At 39.6% G+C, this 22,346-nt stretch overlaps 1 protein-coding gene across 2 annotated transcripts in view; it reads right to left on the reverse strand.

The window, feature by feature from the left end:
* ACVR1 (activin A receptor type 1) overlaps positions 1-22,346 on the reverse strand; it is a 101,115-nt gene that overhangs the window by 42,251 nt on the left and 36,518 nt on the right. For both annotated transcript variants that reach the window (XM_010971338.3, XM_010971339.3), the window contains exon 3: positions 7,458-7,531. In XM_010971338.3, coding sequence (XP_010969640.1) covers positions 7,458-7,524 — 67 coding nt within the window. In that variant the 5' untranslated portion in view covers positions 7,525-7,531. The remainder of the gene's footprint in view (positions 1-7,457; positions 7,532-22,346) is intronic.

A 22,346-nucleotide genomic window follows, 5' to 3' on the forward strand; every position in this document is an offset into this window, starting at 1 on the left:
CTGGTTCCTATGCATGGTCAAGAGCCTTCCCTTCAGAAGATACTCATTGGCAACATTATCTGTATCAAAAATTACCCTAACCCTCTGCAAATGTGACACATATGAACTAGGACATGATGTTAAAGATAAACAAAAGCCATGACTGCAGCATTATATACATCACAGGAGTCAAACTGTAAACTGGACTGTGGTTCGGTTTTTTTTTTTTTTTTCTATCTACTCTTCACAACTTTCCTGAATGGGACTGGGTTTTGGGCGGTGGAGATTGTTTTTTTGTTTTTAATTCAAACTGGCTTAGTGTAAGTACCAGAATTCAGAAAGTCAAACAAAGCCAGCAAAGAATAAAGAGGGAACTCTCCCCCTCCAAATCACTGTTTGAATTAAAAAAAAAATACAGGCAGAGGTTTGGGTTTGTTTTTCTTTTTAAAAGGTGAATTTCACCAACCACTTCCAAGAGGAATTTCTCATTCTTCCTCCTTTCCTTCTCTTCTTCCCACATCCCCCAAAGATACATATCCTCAGAAAGTCCATGCTCCACTCTGACCCATAACAAAGAATTAGATGCAGCATTACCGTGGATCTAGGAAACACCCCGCTCTGCAGAGCTCAGATTCAGCTGATTAGAATCAGGCAGCAGCTGTTCCAGTGTTATGACCACGGCTGAGAAGGCACAAACGTAAACTTCCCTCTTCCTGTCAAATCACTGGCTTGGAGAGAGGGGACGGTCAGGCTACATGAAGTTGTTATAAAAAAAGAAAAAAAAAAAAAGTAAAAGGTTCGGGGCCAGCACTGTCGGAGACTCCGTGGGTGAGCTGCCAGAGCTTCCACCTGAAGGCGGCGGGGACTTCCGGGCAGCCAGCTGCTGGGAGCAGGCTGGAGTTGTCTTTTTTTAACTGTGGGTTATGACCCATTTGTGGGTAGTGAAATCGATTTAGCGGTTCAAGACAAGGTTTCTCTCTTTCTTTTTAAATGAACTAAAACCAAGTAGAATAAAAAAAGAGAAGAAACAAGAGTACATTAAACACAGTAAGAGTAATCACTCTTTCACGAAATTTTCTTTTCAGACGTGTGCGGGTCCTTCTCCAAAATGTTTCCAAATGTAGATGTACTAGGTCCAGCTCTAAAATGTCTCTTACTGTGAGTCACAGTGAAAATTTTGAAGGCCACCCCGCCCCGTGTCTTAACACTATCTTGGAATCGACATGAGTCGATATCTGAGTAAGTATGACTATTTCATATAACCATTATCTATGGAAGCTTGCCTGAGGTCATGCTGGGCTGCAGAGGAAAGTTCTGGAGGATGGTCAGCTGTGTTTGGGGAGGGATAAATTAATTTTTAAATGTGCTTTGTTTTCCTTCGTGTTTACTTTTCAAGAGCAAAAGTTGCACATTCCTCCAAATCCCCAGCTTCACCAGTTTTTCCATAAAGAGGAGGCAGCATCCGTCTTCTCCCTCTTCAGACCTCTCTCTATGAAAGAGAAGCTTCGAAGCTGTTGCACGCCCACTCACTGTTGACCACAAGGAAACCATTTAATGAGCTAGGGTCTTGGATTTGTTTTCCCATCTGTTCCATACTTGACTTCGAATTTTTTAGAGTCCTCTCCACACCCTACTGCTAACTCCTGTCATATAAATGCATTGAATGTGAACACTTTATAATGTTCACTGGAAAAAAAATTGGACGTGGCTTTAGTTTAACTGCCCACAGCTGAAACAAACATCCCGCAGGAAGGAAAGGCTGAAAGGCAGTTCTGTCACAGCTCACTTTGCCTCAACTAACACACCAATGTTCTGCTGAGGTGAGAAGTTTGACGATGAAGAAGCAGTATCTCCAAAGTGTGCAGCTCCATCAGAGATTTACATTTGAGGTCCTCATAGTGGCAGATAACTCAGTACATCTTGTTTCTCTCCCTAACAAACCCCTGGTATGATGATGTGTCAATGAAAAAGATTTTATTCTGAATGACAGGGATAAATTATAGTAACAAGAAATGAGAGCAACAAACTGAATACTGAGACTTTTCTCTTACATTCATTCACCCCTTCACGAACTTCCTGAATTCTCAATAATGAGAAATTCAAAGAAAGGCTTATTCTATTCTTCATCCTTGGTGGCAAAAGAGGGGCACCTTTGTGGACCCTGACAAAAAGTCTATTGAAGTGATCTCCTCCCTTCCCTCATTGGGTAATTGGGCTGGAAAGTCTGAGTAGTGATGGCTTCAGAAATACTAAAATCAAGTTAACCCAGAAAATAATTTAGTACTTAGCAATCTTCTCTAGGACAGGCCAACATGTCTTGTGACAAACTCTGCAAAAGTCCAGTCTTTCTTGCTGCAATAAAATCTAACCATGGCTTGCAAATTTAATAAAATGCATGTCATCTTAGCTTTGAAATATTTCTGAAGCAGCATTCTGCTTCAAGTTACTTGTGTCATGGTTGTCCCTGCAAATGCTCACAGGGATCATTATCCCTGTAAAACCAAACGTGGAGGTTCTGGAACAAAAATGGACTTCTGCCGGGCGGCACGACAGCAGTATTACAGCATGAGTAGTCTTGCTAATGGGAAGGAAAGGAAGGATATACAGGTAATTAGGGCTCAAGTGCTCTTCTTGGTGAGAGCAAATAAAACTCTTCCTGCAGCTGAAGTTGTATACATAATGAACAAGAAAAATGAATACTGGTAGGAGAGATGAGAAATAAAAAACACAAACCCAGTTAAAAGGGATTCACCATTTACTATTATAAGCTCTCACCTCCATCTCTGAAGTAGATCGGATTGAGCTGGATTCTAGCACATACCAAATATAATGTGAATGTGCATGTGGTTAATTTAGGGTCCTAAAAAATGCAAAATTCTGAAGACAGATAATGACTGAAACTCTTGAACACCATTCCTCAAAAGTGTATCACACCTTTTACTGGCTGTGTAACCTTCAGCAAGAGTTTTAACCAATTCAAAAGCACACTCCCACTAACCGATCTCACTGGGACAATCATGAGGAACACGGGAAATAACGCAGATGAAAGAGCCCAGCGTCTGGCACGTGTTACCCACTCAGTAAGTGTTGCCTACAAGCCATCAAAGAGGTAGTCACAGGAAACAGTATTTTCCAAACTTACGGGGTCTTTCTGGTCCCAGAGCATTTAGGATAACATAGAAATAGAGAAATTCTATTTCTCTCACTTATACTAGTCAAACCTTGCCAAAAATCGCTGTTTGTGACCTATTATTTGAAGTGTTAACACTATACCTAATCAATACTTAGGAGACATTTGGAAATAATTTGGGAGACAAAGGGAAAGAAGGTTTGTTTTTAACAGACTAAGAGGACTACGATACCCAACAAAATATATTAGAACAAAATCTCTATGACTTTCTCATTTATGCACCAAGAATGCCATCTAGCTCCACGGAAGCCCAATTAATAAGGTGCTGTGGCTGCTTCCAAACATCAAACATGGGTCTGCTTCCTTCCAAACGTGGTGGTCTAAAGCCCGGCACTGGACAGTCCATGAGGCCAATATAAAGCTTTTAGTTATCTGCCCTATTATCTCCCTCTTCTGGTTAAGTATTTTGTACTGAACATTTGCTTTATGACTAATGTTGAGTGTATTAGAGTGTACTACACACAGTGAGGGGTTCTCAGTGGTCTTTTTTAAAAATTCCTAGTAAATATGCAAAAACAAAGAGCCTTTTCATAGACTATGCTGTTGACAGTTAACAAGGAGTTGAGTCACAGAGGGAAGATAAGACTAAGGCAAGCGCCGTTGTGATTAGAGCACTCTAGATTTAGCACTCACTGGATATCCTACTCAAAAAAGAAAAAAAGAAAAAGAAAAAAAAGCTATTGCAACTGAAGGATGCTGTGTTCTTCCATATTTGTAAACGTCCTAGTGGTGGTGTTATATTAAATAGCAAAACCTTAGTGGCTTCCATTTCCTTTTCAGCCAGACTAATGTGTTTCATTACAGATCTTCACTGTGGCATTAAGAGGTCACTTGCTGGATTCTTTGGGCAGCTTAAGAGCTTAAAGCAGGAAAAAACAACCCATGGCTTGGTTGCTAATATTGTTCCATAAATGCCCTTTTCACCTCTCTTCCCCATGCTTTCTCCACTTCTCCTTCTCTATTCATACTCCATTTCCACTCTTTTTTTCCCATCCTGCCCACACCATGGGTCCACCAGGAGAGGAGACAAAAACTTAAAGACGGGCACCATCACCCAGAACTGACACAGTACGTGGGGGAGGAGGTGGGGGGTGCATGGAATTTGGGGGGACTTCATGTCACAACATTCTTCAGGTTTTTTTTTAATAATGATAATATTGTGTAGCAATTAAAAAAGGAAAAATCCTAACAACTTGCCTATTATAATAGTTTCCAGACACTGTCAAGTGTCCTTGTATAAAATTCACCCCTCAGCTGAGAACTACAGTTAACCCAGCAAATCTTTCCAGCCCACTTCTTCTTAATTCCTTCAACCTAGGAGCCAACCTCTCTTCTAGTTAAAACACTTCCTATTCCTTTAAACTTGCCACGTAGAATCCTTATTTCATATCTTTTTGGTACTAATTAAAATGATTGTGATCTTATTAGAATGTATCAAACAACACTGCTTAGAAAAGGACATAAACTATAGATACCTAAATTGGTTTACATCAGCACTTTCCAACACAAACTTTATGTCATATACCTTATGCAAATGTAAATTTTCATAGTAGTGAAAAGGGAACAGGTAAAATTCACTTTTTTAATTGTCTTCAAAACCCAGTGGGTACTTTACACATACAGCATATCTCAACTTGCCTTAGCCACACTCTGACCGCTCAACAGCTACCTGTGGCGACCAGACAGGACGATGGAGGTCCACGATGCACGTCAATGAACGCGGGATGGAGGGAGGAGCAGATCAAGTATTATAAACTGAATATGTAACAAAATAGAGTTCTAGTATGTTAAGCACTGATTTCTCCACAGTGTTGGCTACACTAATATTATATGTCTCCTTGGAAACTTACCAAGTATATAAAGCTGATCACCACACCCACAAAAGCCTGTACTAGGACCATCAGTCTTACTGTCTCATCTGATCACAAGGCTGGGAGTCACACTATACGCACCACTCTTCATGGAGCAACCTTTGTAAAAGATAGTGTGAACTGCTCAGTGAACAGTAAAATAGAGTTTGTTTATATATCTAGAAAGATGTATACCAACATGCTAATGCTAAAAGCAGTTACATGTAAGTTCAGGGAATTATAGACAACTTTTATTTTCTTTATCTCTTGATTATCTCTTTTGTGGACTCTGATAGGGGCAGTACCATCCCTAAGTAGCTTTTGGCAAATGGGGAGAAGGGAGGATTGCAAGTATGAGGAAGAGCCTGAGATGCCAAAGGCTCTCAAACGCCTGTGTGGTCCCACACAGCTCAGAGTTACCCTGTGCCCCCACAGGGTCTGACTGTCCCACTGAACATTCATTTACATGAAAAACCTTTGTATAATTAATTGAGATTAATACCTAACTCTGTCATACATAAAAATACAAAGTAGGTCTTATCACTGTCTTAACATATACAGAATTGTCCCAAAATATAACTACTGTGAAAATCAAGGGACAACAGTTCTCTGTTCTGTTGGGACACTACAAAAATTTGTTCATCAAATGGGAAAATTCAATAACTGAAGGCAAGACCGCGTGAGATAATTAAGTCACCAATACAATCCGCTAGTACCAACCTGTTTTCTGTTTTCTAAGACATCAAAGATTATCATGTACATGTGTGTGTGTTTATACATATATTATTACTTCATTATATCTTCTAGTGCACTCAAACCCAACTACACTAGACTATATTACATTTGTTTTACATATCATTTTAATTATATGACATGACATATTTAATTACATAATATTTTAAAAGAATTTTCTCTTTATTTCAGATAGGGAATTATACTGAATTTTTAAAATTTATGTTTATAAGAATGATGTAGTGTGTATAAGAATTACACTTCAAGAAAATCAAAGGGCATTATCAAATATATATCATAAAAAGTGTTCACATTAAAAAAAATGAAATCTAGACACAGACCATATATCTTTCAGAAAAATTAATTCAAAGTAAATCACAGACCTAACTGTAAAACATATCACCATAAAACTATTATTAGATAACATAGGAAAAACCTAGATGACCTCACTGAGTATGGGAATAACTTTTCAGAGGCACGATCCATGAAAGAATTAATTAATAAGCTGGACTCTATTAAAATTAAAAACTTCTGCTCTATGAAAGACAATGTCAGAAGAATGAGAAGACAAGCCACAGACTGGGAGAAAATATAGGCAAAAGACATATCTGATAAAAGTCTGTTATCAAAAATATACAAAGAACTCTGAAAACTCAACAATGAGAAAACAAACAATGCAGTTAAAAAATGGGCCAAAGACCTCAAAGATACCTCACTAAAGATATGCAGATGGCAAACAGGCATATGAAAAGATGCTCCACATCATATGTCATCAGAGAAATGCAAATTAAAACAACGAGATACCACCACACACCTATTAGAATGGCCAAAACCCAGAACACTGATAACACCCCATGCTGGCAAGACTGTGGAGCAACAGGAACTCTCATTCATCACTGATGGGAATGCAAAATGGAACGGCCTCTTAGGAAAACAGTTTGGCAGTTTCTTACAAAACTAAACATACTCTTACCATACAAACCAACAGTTGTGCTCTGAGATATTTACTCAAAGGATTTAAAAACTTACATCCACACAAAAACCTGCACATGGATGTTTATGGCAGCTTTATCCATTATTGCCAAAACTTGGAAGCGACCAAGATGTTCTTCAGTAGATGAATGGATAAATCAACTATGGTACATCCAGACAATGAAACATTATTCAGCACTAAAAAGAAATGAACTATTAAGCCATCAAGAGACATGGAGGGAAGTTAAATCCATATTAAGTGGAAGAAGAATCAGCGGTTGGCAGGGGTTGCGGAGGTCGGAAGGGATGAACAAGTGGAGCACAAAGGATTTTTAGGGCAGTGAAATACTCCATGATACTATAATGATGGATAAATGTCATTACACATTTGTCCAAACCCACAGAGAGTTCACAAGAGTGAACGAATCCTAATGTAATCCATGGACTGGGGTGATTATGATGTGTCAATGTAGGCTCGTTAACTATAACAAATATGCCACTTTGGTGGGGGATCTTGAAGATGGGGGAGGCTATGCATGTGTAGGGGCAGGGGGTATATGAGAAATCTCTGGACCTTCCTCTCAATTTTGCTGTGAACCTAAAAAACAGCTTTAAAAAAATAAACTCTCAAAATCGGAGGGAAGGGAGGATTGTTAAATCTGATAGGATTAAGAATGAACTAGTGTAAACAGAACAGTATCTTATCCTACCCCAAATAGCTGTGAGCCACTTACCTTCCATACTAGGGGAAGGGAAAGCAATCATCACTAGCACAGGAAGAATCATCACTCCATCTACCATTGTACAACTGTGGAGGGAAAAAAGAGACATCAGGAAAATTAAAAAATGAAACTGTAGGATGACAACTTAAATTAAGCACACCATCTTCAAATTGCCATTCAAGGCCTTTCTTACAAATCCCCCTCACATATGTTGCCTTATTTCTTAGTACATTTAAACATATACCCTTTTACACGGATCTAAACAAATCATCTTAAAGAGGTAATCAGATTTACTTCCCACGGGTGGCCCCTCTCAGGCAACTTTCTCTGAGTCTTACAAAGAACTCAAAAGGGACATGAAAAATTCTCAGCTGGGCCAGGCATTCCTGAAGGACCTGAGGTTTGAATTTTGTCTTATCCTATCAGATGCAAAATTGGCATCAGGTTAAACCCTCTGAGAAGCATGAATACACTGTTCTAGTATGATGTTAAAGATTAAGTCACTGAATAATCCAAGCCGAACTACTATGTTTGAGTCTTACTTTTCTTTCAAAAGGATTAGAGGTAGAGCAACTACATCAAAGATAAAACAAAACAGAAACTGTAACTTATCCCTCATCTATGGCAAAGCAATGCATTCTTACATGAATCTCAAACTTGACAAAGCACAGACACAGGACAGGAAGAAATCATATAAAATTTTAACATATCAAACTATAATGGAGAAAACATAAGATACATTATATAAATTTCAAGTTGATATTGCCCTAAGACTACACTGGCAGAAGCTCAATTTTCTGAGTCAAAGGACTACAACAAATTTTCCATTTGAATAATTCCTGCAAAATTTTGGAAATATGATGCGAGTTTGGTTATATGAATTCTTTATTACACGGAATAATTTTAAGAAATTAAACATTTAGCTAGTTGCAATTTTCTGGATGGTAAAATGAAGAGGAAGCCGGTAAAGTCCTTTAATGACTAGGTTAGTGTGCTATCTTACTCCTACAGCTTTAGAGCAAAGAGTAGAAGCCCTGCTATTGAAGGGGTCTAGAATGTCGGACACCTTTTGACTCATCAGCTTAAAATCACACTTTTTGGTTACTAGTCTGATTGTTCATTCCGCATGCCCCTATCCTCTTACCACACTTCAGTTTGTCCATAATTGTATTTCAGACTATGCCTTCTCTAATAGCAAGGTGAGGGAGGGGGTAAAGGAGAGTTTAATGGACCTGGCTTTTATATTTTTGAAAGCACATGGAACCTGAGTGATCCCCTTTTACTGTTGTCGTTGTTGTTGTCATTTCCATGTTCACATAGATCTTTTCTGCAGCAAGCTCTTATTTGTGACATACAAATGCCTCACTTGACCTTGGGGCCCTCACAACCAGACATTGGCTCCTCCATCACCATCTCACCTCCATGCCTTGGAACAGGAACACACTGTTGGTTCCTTCCACCTCAAATGCCCGGCGTCTCCTCCCCCACCCCTCTCCTACCCAATTCCCTCCTCCCGTCATTCATGATCTAGCTCAAAAGGCAAACGCTTGGTGCAACAACTCTTTATCAGCAGTGATTTCAATCCCCCAGCACTGGTCTAATGCCACTCGGAATCAATCATGTGTCTATGTCAGTCTCCACCACTAGCCCACTTGCCTCCAAAAGGGGTACAAGCATCCAAGGATCACACAAGACAATTCATTAAATTATGGGATGAAGATGCTAACATTTGCATCTTACAAAAAATGTTTGAATCTAATACAGCAATAATTAACCTGAGCCTTTATTTGGTCTCTGTCTCAGTTCCTTGTGACAGTCTAGTACAAGAGGTATCCTGCAGAAAAAGTGGGAGTTACCTAATGTGAAAGAATGGACATGGTTTGCTTATAGAATACAGCCATGTGCTATACTTTGGAGGGTCCATTTAAGTGGAATTACAGGTTGTAATGTCTAGTTATAATGAAATGAGCCCTCCCCAAATTGCAAGTATTCAAAAACATTAAAGAAACTACAAATTGAATGTTATTAATGAAAGCACCAGAGAAGAGTTAAGAAAATGATGGAGCTGGTATCTCTATTCCTAGTCGTTCTTTCTTAATCACTTTAGAAAAGCAATTAACACTCAGTGCAATCCAGACATGAAGCAGGCTCCCCAAAATCAAAATTTAAAAATACCTGAAAAACTCATTTGCCTCCAGTATCCTAAACAATAAACTTTATCCTGAGTGACTTGAGATTTTAGTCCATAATACAATGTCATTACCATTAGCAATACGTTAAATATTTCATCTTAAATCTTTTTAAAATTCTATTCTATATGTTTTATAATACCTACTTTTACTTTATATAAAACTTATAACCAACATACATATTGAGGGTGCATGCTCAAAAAACGTTTTAACTGATAGGACATACCATTAAAAGCCTTTGAAAACTACTATACTATCTCAGTCTTATCTCTGAAGCCCGAGTCTATCTTCCCTTACTTCTACAACTATGGAGAGCCTACTACATACTAGAAACTAGAAACATAAAATGATAAAGGTATAAAAATATGGTTCTTACTATCATGGACCTTACATGATCTATCTATGGTGGTAATCAAATAATCACCTAGAAGATGCACAATTAAAAACTGAACTAAGTGTTAGGAAGAAACAAGGCTAAACCAAAAAACAACTAGAGATATTCTGGAGGGTGGAGGAGTTTCCCTGGGGAGGTCACATCTAAGAAGGAGCCAGAAGGATGAGCAGGAAGTCCTATAAAAAGGCTAAGCGTCCGTAAGCCAGCACGTGTGCGTGCGCATGCGCGTGATGGGGTGGGTAGCCAGCTGGGGCGGAGACAGGAGAGCGTTTAAGGATAAAGGCACAGCTTCTCAGCTTCTCAGCTTCTCTACAGGCCCTGTGGCCGGGGGAGCATGGTGTGTCCTAAAGACTGAAGGCATATTTCACACGTGAAAAAATAACCAGGCTAGGACACCGAGAGCCTAGACAGGAGTTACAAGGAGAGGAAACCCAAAAAGGCTGGAGCGGTAGCCCCCGGTCAGAACCCAGGTGGAACATGGTAAGCCCTAGCAAGCCCGCTACTCACCTCTCTTCATTCCTTGCCGAGGCCCCTCCCCACCCCATTCTCTCAGGCACCCCAACCAGCTGGCTTCCGGCCCCTCTCTGGACCTTTGTATATGTGATGCTCCCGGTGACTGGGCCCTTCTTTCAGGACCCACCTGACAAGTTTCTACTTATCCTTCAAGTCTCAACTTAAATGTCACTTCCTTCTAGAAGCTTGCCTGAACCCTCATATGCCCTCATTACACTCTCATATACCACTTCGTTAATTTTCATTCACAGCACTTATCATGATTAATAATTATATATTCATACTTGGGTGATGCTTATGAACATCTGTCTCCCTCACTACACTGTAAACGTCATGGTAGCAAAATCTAGTCTATTCTGTTCATCACTACCAGAGCCAAGTAGGTGCACATTTAACACCTGTTGAATTCAAATTTTCCAAGAATTAATCAGCTCAATTTAACTCTAAATCCCAAAGAATTAGAAACTACCCCCCCGCCCCACTCCTAACACACAAGCACACACACGCCTGCAAAGAAGTAGCACGATTAAGACATTTATCGTCTCTGTAACTTTAATCTCTAGAACTTAGTTCAGGTGATAAATAAAGCCAGCAGGTAACAAGCTTCAAGCTTCAAAATCAAGAATCCTTTCCTATTTAAAAAATAATTCTAAAAGACAATCATCATTGGCAATTTTTTCTGTCATAAAGCCAACAAGAGCCCATGCCCCCAAACATCTTTTAACAGATTATTATTGTACAAGCAAAATTAAAACACAGTAATTTAGGCTCCTAAATGGAAAATAGGGGGAAAAAAGTTATAAATTCAGGCTTCCAAACTAATCTGCTATTTCTAGATAGCTAGCTCAAAATCTGCCAGAAGTCTTTGGGGAAAACAATGTAACAATGTCAGCATCACTTGGTCGCCATTTTGTTCATTGTCTGCAGTGTCTCTGCCGACCAGTTAATTCGGCTATTAAAAATGATACTTTCAAAAGGAAAGGTGTGGGAGGGGAATGTAGAAAGGAGAATGTTCTGAAATAAATTTCCTGATCATATTTTAATCATAAAAAAAAAATCAATATGCTTAAGTCCCAACTGGAAGCCCCAAGGATCGATGTCTAATTTCAAAATATCCTAAAAAGAACATATTGTTTTTGAAAGTAATTTTCAACCCCTTTACTCTCAAGTATTTTTGGCTAAGGAGTTTCAGATGTAGGTTGGCAAAAAAGTGGAACTGGTGGTGGAAAAGGGAGTGGTAATGCTTCAAGAGTTCAGGGATGTTTTACTCCAGTGGTTTCCAAACTTTTGGTCTCAGAATCTATACTCTTAAACGTTATTGGGGGGGGGGGGAATAAATTGGGAGTTCAAGATTTGCAGATACTAACTACTATATATAAAATAGATAAACAAGTTTATACTGTATAGCACAGGGAACTGTATTCAGTATCTTGTAATAACTTATGGTGAAAAAGAATATGAAAACAAATATATGTATATTCCTATATGACTGAAGTATTGTGCTGTGCACCAGAAATTGACACAACATTGTAAACTGACTATAAACTTCAATAAAAATATATTTTAAAACAAGTCAATACAAAAAAAAAGTTATTGAGGACTCTAAGGAACTTGCCTATGTGGGCTATTTCTATCAATACATACTCTATTAGAAATTAAAATGGAGAATGTTTTAAATACTGTATTTGTTTTAAAATAACAATAAGTATATTACCTTATATATTTAAATTTAAAAAGAACTACATTTTCTCCCCCCAAAATATGTATATAGTGAGGAAAGTGGCATTAGTTTGCATTTTTGCAAATTGCTATAATGTTTGGCTTAGTAGAAAGCACTGGATTCTCATATATGTCTCTGCATTCAACCCGTTATGACTGACTGAATGTTGTATTGATGAAGTATATATGGAGAATCCAGCATCACACATGAAGCATATATGTCACCAGAAGAAGGACCTTGTGGGACCCCTGAGAAAGTTTTGGAAACTCCAGAGAATCCTGGACCACACTTTGAGATGCACTGCCTTACTCTTACATGATCAGTCCTTCTACAATACCAGGTAACCAGATGGTACCAGGTATTTTAGGCTGAGCATGTGCTCAATACCTGACAAAAATGTTACTGCTCCATAGGTTTAGAAATCTCATTAAACTCTCTAACATCAAGGAAGTCAACAAGTCTAATGGTCAAGGAAGAAGGCATTAGATATGTATTTCATGTAGGAATAATACTTTATGTACAGAACTAAATATTTTTGAATGAGACATAAAACTCTGATAAGAAGGTACTCCAGTGTCCCATCTCTTTTAGGTCTAACCAAATCCTTTTGCAATGTTCTAAGGCCAAAATCCCTAACTGAAAAAATGCATAGGCTACTAGGGATTACAGAATATTATCTGAAAGGTTCATAGTATGAATTCTGCCCCTAGTATATACCACCTCCTTTCTGTTCTTGGATGGGACCCTCTATCCCTGGTAACTGATCTTACTATTTCAGACCAAGGCAAGGAGCTATTTAGAAAAAGGTTAGGGACCTCCTGTCTTAAGTGAGATACCCTCTTTAAATCAGTACCACCTCTCACAATGTCTCAAGACTATTCTCTTGGGAGACAGAACAGTTCCATGATATTTTACTAAAAACAAGACCACAGGGCAAAACAGAGCTGCTCTCTAAATCCCATGGGACTTTTCAAACTCCATTTATAGAGCAGACTGATATTCGGTTAAGGAGCTAGTGTTAAGCTCAATTTTTAACATGTGCGGGCTTGAGACCAAGCTTGGCACTTCTTTTGCTCATCACAATTTTATAGCTGGATAAAGCCACACATATACTGCAATACATTATTCCCCCCAAAGTCACAAAGCATCTTGATGTCAGTCACAGAATAATCAAGGGTATAATATACTCTATCTTCAACCTTTAGAACTCAAATTAAGCAGTCGACTTGATAATCTACTATAAGAATAAAAGATATTTCTGAAACCTAGACTTTGAACAATACACAACTTGTTATCTGTATGTTGAGGATGAAGGGAAAGCTGTAAGATCTACTCTCAGATTCTTTCCCATTGGAAAATTCTAGAAAGTGTTCATCTGCCTGGCCTGGTGGCCTAGACTCTTTTGGTTTATCCATTTATTCAGCACATAATTTACTGAGCACCTACTCATTCAACACGGACTTTCTTGTTACTTTCTCCGTTCAACTTCTAATAATCCCCAAGTTACAAAGAATCTTGAAAGATAAGTTGTACATTCACCCACCCCTATTTTGAGTGACTTTTTCACCATCCATGTAAAGTCATTCACTCACCATTGGTGACGGCTCTCATGACTGTTCCACAGTAGTTTTTTCTTTATATCTTTTGCTGGCCTATGCTATGCCTTCCATAAGGAAAAAAAAAAATCACTCTCTTAAATATAAAAAGTAGAGGCAAACAGAAGAAGAATTAGAGTGACTCTGCTTTGCTCTTAGTTATCGTCAACATTCCACCACTATTGCAGTACCTGCAGTGGGGCTCACTAAGCAACCAGGCACGTGCTTAGGGATTATACGTGTTATCTCATTCAACCCCTCCCCAAAACACTCTAAAATAAATACTCACATTAATCCCATTTTACAGCTAAGAAAATGTGTTCGTAGAAGTAAGTTGCTCAAGGACACAAAGTCAAACACAAGGCCTTCTGACCGGAGTTCAGCTCCTAATCAGCCACCACTCACAACCTTCATTAAACTAGCCAGCCACAGTCTGCTTCTGTTGCCCTTAACATTTTATCCGAGTTTCAACACGTTGTGAGCTTTAACCATCCTGATTTTCCTCTTGGAGAACAATCTTTACTCATGGTTATTTGGGCCACCTTTCAATCATGCCCTCTTTCAATTTCTCTAACCTCAAAATTAACGTCATATACTCTGTAACCTCAGATTATCCCCTTACCCCTGAAAAAAAAAACTTGATGTGAAAGGAGAAACAAGCCACTTTGCCAGTGCACATGTGGTCCCTACCTCCCACCTCCCTTCATTCTTCAGTTCTCTTGTGACTCATATCTCAAAATAAAAGCAGGAATTAGTGTAAGTCAGGCACACTTGAGGGGCAAAGTTAGACCCAGTCAGACAAATTCTAGACATAAAACTTTGAGGGAAGGTATACTTACAACAACTACCGCCAAGTGGGACAAAAATCAGCCATTATGTGACAACAGCTATGTCTCTTCTCTGCTCAACAAACAGAGAGAGAACTCAAGGGCAGCTTGCTCCAAACTACCTGGGCCTTTGGAAAGGGTGGAGAGAGACCTGGGCTGTCAGTTACAGCTGCAAAGAAAGGCTCAACCAAAGCCATCATACCATGTAAGTTAAGTCAGGGTCTTTTCTCTAGTTCACCAATGACCTGTGAAATATTTTTAACACCACACTCTGTCTGAACTGACAATGTGCAAGTTGCCAGGGCGCGGTTTTATATAGACCCCAGTGCTGCCGGAGGGTTGCTGGTGGGGTGTTACTTTCAGAATATTAGCATGTAATTTGATCTTTCGAGATAGATGAATACAAATAGCTTCTTGGACAAGTCCTATAGAACTGAAACCCAGCCCCTGGATCAGTTCATCCTGTAGTTAGAGGAAATAATTACAGATTATTTCAGGAAAGAAAGGGTTTTGACTGAAAGAGTTACACTACAAACATTCCAGCTGTGACAGATGGACCCAAGATACGGTTTGGAAAGAACAGGAAAGAATAATATAATCTGTTTAAAAAAAAAAAAAGGCAAGAGGCAGGGAAATGAGGCTTAATTGAACGAAAATAAATAAAAGGTTGACATTAAGCTACCATAGAAGAACCCAAGAATCCCCAGTAAATTTATTTTAATTATATACAGGATGAAATTGACTCTGTTACACCCTACCAGATATACAGGTAATTAATGAAGCTAAGCTTCTGGGAGTCCAATGTTTAGACCGCCCACCGCCTGCCTTGCTGGTATCTTGAGACTTGGTTTTATTTTGACATGCTTGACTACATGGAAACTGTCCCTCATTTTCCACTTCATTCCCTCTGTATCAAATAGCCATGGCTCTCCTGCTTTGTTTCAACTGATAGGACCCCATCATCTCCCAGCTGTTTTGTTCTCTTCTCCTAGGCAGCTCAGGGCTCCTCTCCTACCAGTCCACAAACTGACTGGGACCTTTTTTTTTTTTTTTTTTTTTCCAAACCTACTGGTAGGAAAGACCCTGGTATCCCTACCCATTCCCCAACAAAACTGTGAAGTCCATCTAAAATCTCACTTCCTCCCAAAGTCCTCAGCTAGGTGCCTTCTCAGCCCTCAGCCTCATGTCTAATTCTGCCTGCAGCTCCCCCATTAGCCTAAGGCTGCAGACCTTCTGCCCTCCCATTACCAGACATGGTGTCTCAGGCACTGGCCCCCTGACACAACTGTCCCAACTCTAAGGCTCAGATGACTAACCTGTAATAATCTGAGGGCATGGGCAGGGATTAAATAAAAGAGATGTCAGCACCAGGGACGTATACTTCTCTCTTTAAAACAAAACAAAACAAAACAAAACAAAACAAAACAAAACAAAAAAAAGGGAGATGCTGGAGCATACTTTTGTGGTGGTGAGAAAAGCCACCCTTTATAAACCAGCCTGACCAGAGCCCTTCTCACCCCCACGCCCCCCACACACTCAAGCCCATTCCTGCCTCAGACCTTCCCACCCTCGGCCCTGAATTTCACCTCTGGGCCTCTTCTTCACAGCACTTAACAACACGGTGTGAAATTTGTCACTTGTGTATTAGTTCATTGTTTTTTTATTATGTTTCACCCTCTCCCATCCCTCCTTACTCCACATACCAAAATTTAAGCAGTATGAGGGTAAGAACTCTGTCTGGCTCACGGCTAAATCCCTGTGCCGGGCACATACTAGGCACTCACTATAAATTACAACACATTTATTTTAACTTCTTAGTCTACCCCATGCTTTGGTTTGGGTGGGGAGAGGCAGGTGAAGTTTAAGGAATTTTATACAGCCCGGCAAGGAAATGACTGGGACAGGGGGCTGCTCCTTATCCTCAATGCAATATAGTTGTAACCAGGTATTTGAGATAAATTAAAAGATATCATTTGTTACTTGGACTTCAGTTTTCAAGGGTGTCATCCAAGAGAAGCAGCCAAACAAAAAGACGGCTGGCAGACTCCGGGTATACCAGACAACTCCCTGGTGGACAATATCCCATTTGGACAGGACTGCTTGGCTCTCCAGTTGCAGACACCAGCTGATCTGCCCAGACCCATCCCCAGTGACCTCTGAGACAGCTTCTGCAGCCTGAAAATACATCTCCTACAAGTCAGAAATTGACATTATCTTCCCCCCACCCTCCGCCTCCTGCCAGTCTTCTAACAGTTATTGACGCTATTTGGAAAGCCATGCTTCCATGCCTATTAATAACATTCAGAAAGAACCCTGAGGAAGTGTCAAGAGAAAAATAGATCTGGCTGATGAAAGCCAAAGACACAATCAGAGGTTACAATTAGCAATTAATACATTTGAAGAAAAAGAAAAGTTGTAACATCTTCTGAATCATGTATTATCTCTTCAGGCTTAAAACAAAATATTTAGCCAATGAATTCAAGGAATGCTGAGTCAAGAATACCAGTCTTGACAGAAAGAAACACTTTCAAAGACCCTGTATCTATTTAAATAGGCCAGCTACTCACTTCATCCCCACATCAATTCCAGGGAATTTAGCCTACAAGGCTGATTATAGTTACTTACATCTTCATAATGTTTCTCCAGGTGACACCTTAAATAGCAACCAAATCAATCTATTCTAAAATAATGGAACAACTAATTAACATTAATCTTTAAAAAGACTTCTTCTTAGTGGTCTTTCTCCTCTCCCCTCCCCCGGCCAGAATGTGATTAATGGAATTCTCTCACAACTTAGCTTGAAATGTGCTTTTGCCAGTCGAGCAGCTAAAGCAGAATCAGATAATTGTGGTATGACTCAACAAATGCACAGCTGTTCATTTAAATATATCCATCAAAAGTATAAATACGATCATGAGAAAGAAAATGAGCCGTGTACACAGGGTCAGTGTACAAGTTGAACAAGTTAGCATTGAAGTAACCACAACAGAAAACAAGGAGGAAAGGAGATGAGGCAGAGAAGGAGAGGCTCTGACACCAGGTAAAGTGACCGGAAAGCTGGGGTAACCGAGAAACCACCCACCCAACCCACTCATTGACCTAAATAAGAAATTAATGGTAAGTTAAAGGTAAAAAATAAACGCATTCTACTAAGTGAGGAGAAGGAAACGAAATCTAGGAAATAGAGGATGCTCCCAAGTACACAGCGGCAGAAAGCCTACGGAGCAGAAGTGATGAAGCCAATCTGCGATGAAAAACAAAGACCCCGAGGCAGAGAAAAACAGGGGAGGGGGATCCGGGTACTCACCTCAGTCCTCTCCCCATTGCCTTCCAAGACTGACATTAGGAAACCTGGAAAACGTGGGAGCCCCTCCAGTAGTCAGTCCCAAAGCAAAGAACTGAAACATACCATCCTGTACCCGGCAGCCCCTCTCGGAGGTTCTGCACGTATGAGAGTGCCACCTGGACACGAAGAGAAGGGAGTCAAGAAAGAGAAAACAGAATGTGAAGGGGCAGGAGGGGCGCTGAATAAGAAAAGAGGGCCGTCGGACACGCAGACCCCACTCCCTCCTTCCTAGGGCATGGGCAGAAGGCCCACTCGGAACTTGAGAAGCAGAGATACTGAAAAGACCTGGGTACCTCTCCTATTTTAATATGTAATTCAAATATTAGCAAATAGAAAGAACATCTAATCCATGACAACGATTTCCAAGCTTTCCTTGAACGTCAAAAATCAAGTTCTCAGTAGTGGGGGGGAGGGGCTCAACCTCATGCTTGGCCTGACCACTCAGTCATCATCCTGCATGAAGAACCATTCACGTCCTCCACACGGACAGGCAAACCTCTCTTACGTTATTAGAAGCAACAACTAATTCAGCAGCCGCCGCCACTTCCCTCAGCCCCAAGTCCGCGCATTTCTACCCTCTTCATCATCTTGCAGACAACTTTCTAGAAAGAGCACTCTACAAAGCTTCTTCCACATCCTCCCTCTCCTCCATCCAGTCCATCACTGAAACGCCCTCTGACTAAGGTTCTAACCCTTTGTAGACATCACCTGATCCTTCTAATTTGAAGGGGGGCTTCCTCAAAACTCAGATTCTGAAGCTTTACCCACAGAGATTTTGATTTCACTGACCTGAGATGAGGTCTAGGAAGCCCCCAGCTTCCCGCCTCCAGCAACTCAGGTGAGGCAGAGAATGCTGAGGGTGGCGTCACTGGTCCACTGTGCAGCGTGGTGGTGCTGGAGACCCCCTTCCACCCCTAGGTTCTTCCCTAGTGGGGATTCGGTGGCTCCATCTCGCTGGTGTCTTTACTCTTATGGTTTGGACCTTCTCAGTTTCCATGGATGGGAGTTCCCTCTCCTGCTAGTCACTCATCTCTTAACTCGTCTGGTTTCCCTTGAGGCCTCACATTGCAGCCGTCCCTTCTTCTCAATCAAGATGCTACCCAGCTTCAAGGCCACTGAACCAAACCACCAGGTTAAGAGTCTTTACTCATGTTCTTCATTCCTTCCTTATCACCTTCTTCCCCTATCATATGTCCTTGTCTTTTCACTGTATATAAAATTTTCATTAAAAAAAAATTTTTATAATAGGCATTTCAAGTTATATAGAGAGAAAAAAGATAATAAACCCTATTTTTAACCTCCCAGTTTCAAAAGTAAGCAACATCCTACCACCCAGTTTCAAAAATAAACAATCTTATTTCCTCTTTTCTCCCCATTTTCCTCCTGGGGTGTGGTATTTTAATGAGAATCCCAGAAGTCACAGCATTTCACCCACAAATTCTCTGACAGATAAGGACTTTCTCTAAACATAACTATAAAATCAACGTCTCATCTAACAAAATTAAAAGTATTCCTCCTCCAAATATCATCTAAAAGCTAATCAGTGTCTAAATCTGCCAATTTTCAACAACTATAAACATCCCCTACTTCTCCCCCCCAAAATTAAGAGGAGAATGGGGATAGCATATCAAAAAGGAATGGTTTTTATCGCTTTTCAGTTATCATAGTTAGTGGCACAGTGTTAGGATTGTGGCGGTGTTGAGAATGCTGTGTGAATCCCATGGAAGACAGCAAATGAGTAACTACGGTGTATTCAAATTCTACCGTCCCCTGCTATTGCAGAGAGCCAGAACTCTCTGTGTGGACTAAAGGAGTTAGAGATGTGATATAGAAAAGGTTAAGTAAGAACCTTACAAACTGATGAACTCATGGAGTATCTATTATTTTCTGTCCACTAAAAAGGCCTTGAAACTATGACCTACCCAAAAGTAGTGAGCATTCCCAATGCCCAGACTTGGGGTAAAACTACCATTTCCCAGTAAAAGAAAAAGAACAATTTGAATTGAACCATGAGGATGCCATCACCAAATCTAGCCAGTGGAAAATTAGACATCAAACAGCTGCATTCTTCAACAGATAAATGGCAAAGAAAGGAAAGGGTTGGAGGGGGAACCTGAGGGTTAAGAGACTTCAAAGACATAAAAAGATGTGCAAGAATGAACTGTGGTGCCTAGTTGTACACATGCAGGTGATAAAACTGCAGTGAAGCAATTACTATAGAAGTGAGGAAAGTGGTTACCTCTGGAGAAAGACAGGGACTATGACAGGCATGGGACAAGGCAAGGGGCTCGAGGGAGACCGCTAATATTCAGTCTCTTTACCTGTGTGGTGGTCACAAAAAATATTCACCTTCTAAAAATGAACTAACCTATGTATACATTGTGTGATAGCCGTATCTGTGTTTTATTTCACAATAAAAAGGTAAAAAGGAGAAAACTAAAGAGGAATGTGTTGTTCTAAAAAAGGTGCAGACTAACACACACACACACACACATTCTTTGAGGAAGTTACAACATTGCATATCTCATAGACATGCAAAAATTTGCCCAGGTTTGTGTTACAAGTAAGTTTACATAATAACCCTCTGAAATGTCAAATGTTTTTTACCTTCTAACAAGAAAATTGTTTTTTCAAGCTCTAAGTTAACTAATTTTCATAGAGAAATAGGCATATTGCCTAACCATTATCAGAAATCTGGTATTAAAATAAAAGTAATACAACAGCTTATGATAAACTGTTCCTTCCTCTCTCCTACTTCAATTATATAAGTTTTATGAGTCAAGGAAATAGAAAGATTGTAGAGTCCAGATGAATGTTTTCCAAACACCATGCAACATTCTCATCAAATAAGAAAAATTAACATCACAAAGATGTGAAGCTTTCCTCATAAAATTTATCTGTACATTTAACACAATCCTAATAATCATATTAACAGGTTTTCTTCTTAGGGGGGAGGGAGTGGTAACAAGATATGATCATTTGAAAGTTGATATATTTTTTAAAAACCACACACACAAATTAATATGAAAATTCAGTAAACTGGAACTTTAAAGTTCTGTAAAGGGGAACTTAAAATAAGTATGAAAATTTAGTTAAATGAAACTACCCCAAAAGAGGAAAAAAAAACATATTAAGTGCCAAGAGTTTAAAACAAACAGTGTGATCCTGGTACACACATAGGCAGAGAGATCAATGAAACTAAATGGATATCCTAGAAATAGAACACAGTGTATATGGAATTTATAATACAAAATAAATCAAAAAAGAAAATTTGGAACTATTCAGTAAAATTGAAATGACTAGTCAATGTGATGGACACAGCTTATTTTCCACTAAAGTTCCTTCTTGGCTTCTTCCTGGGCACATGCTGACCAGCACTGCATTCCTCACCCTCCTTCACAACCAGATGTGGCCACATGACTAAGTTATCACCAATAGAAGTAGAACTGACATGTGATCACTTGCTCTGGACTTTCTCCTTCATCCTTCACATTGAGGGAACACAGATACGGTAGCAACCCAGCGACGACCACCCAGACAACTACAGTGACAATTACTGGAGCAACGGGACAGAAGGAACCTGAGTCTCAAAGACCATAGGACACGGGCAGGTCTGCTGACCTGCTGTGCTCACAGTGGAACTGTTAGGTGAGGAAAAAATCAACATCTCTGTTCTTTGAACCATAACATATTTCAGTCCCTTGGTTACAGCAGCTCAGCCTTACCCTAATTAATAGAGCACCTAGAGAAAAATTAAGTTGGATTCATACCCAACATTCCAGATGGATCAAAGATTTAAGTCTAAAAAAAGAACCACATGACACTACCAGGAACCATGCGGTAAGTTTTTAACTCTAAGAATGGAAAAGGTCTTTTAACTGTGATACAAAATCCTGAAGCCACAAAAAGTTTGGTTATATATTTCTCTCTATATTTTAAAACATCTTTCATTACCATCTCTGCCACCAGAATACAAGCTCCATGGAGCAAGAATTGTGATCTGCTTTTTTCACTATTTGTACAAACCTACTGCCTAGAACAAATGCTTAATGCAGAAGGGGTAGGCAATAAATATTTGCTGAGTAAATTGGTAAATTTAAGTATATAAAATCTTAAATAATGTACACAGCAAAATAATTATTTTTATACAAATGACCAAATATAAATATCATGTATCACAAGAAGGGGGTGTGTGTGCTAATTTTGTTAATGCAAAGGAGTGCCTATGAACAGATAATAAGAAAATCAATAACCCAATAGGAAAACAAAGAACAGTAACAAAGAACAGAACAGGAAATACAAATGGCCTTTAAACTT

Source organism: Camelus bactrianus, chromosome 5 (genome assembly GCF_048773025.1).
Source record: "Camelus bactrianus isolate YW-2024 breed Bactrian camel chromosome 5, ASM4877302v1, whole genome shotgun sequence".
NCBI classification, from domain to species: Eukaryota; Metazoa; Chordata; class Mammalia; order Artiodactyla; family Camelidae; genus Camelus; species Camelus bactrianus.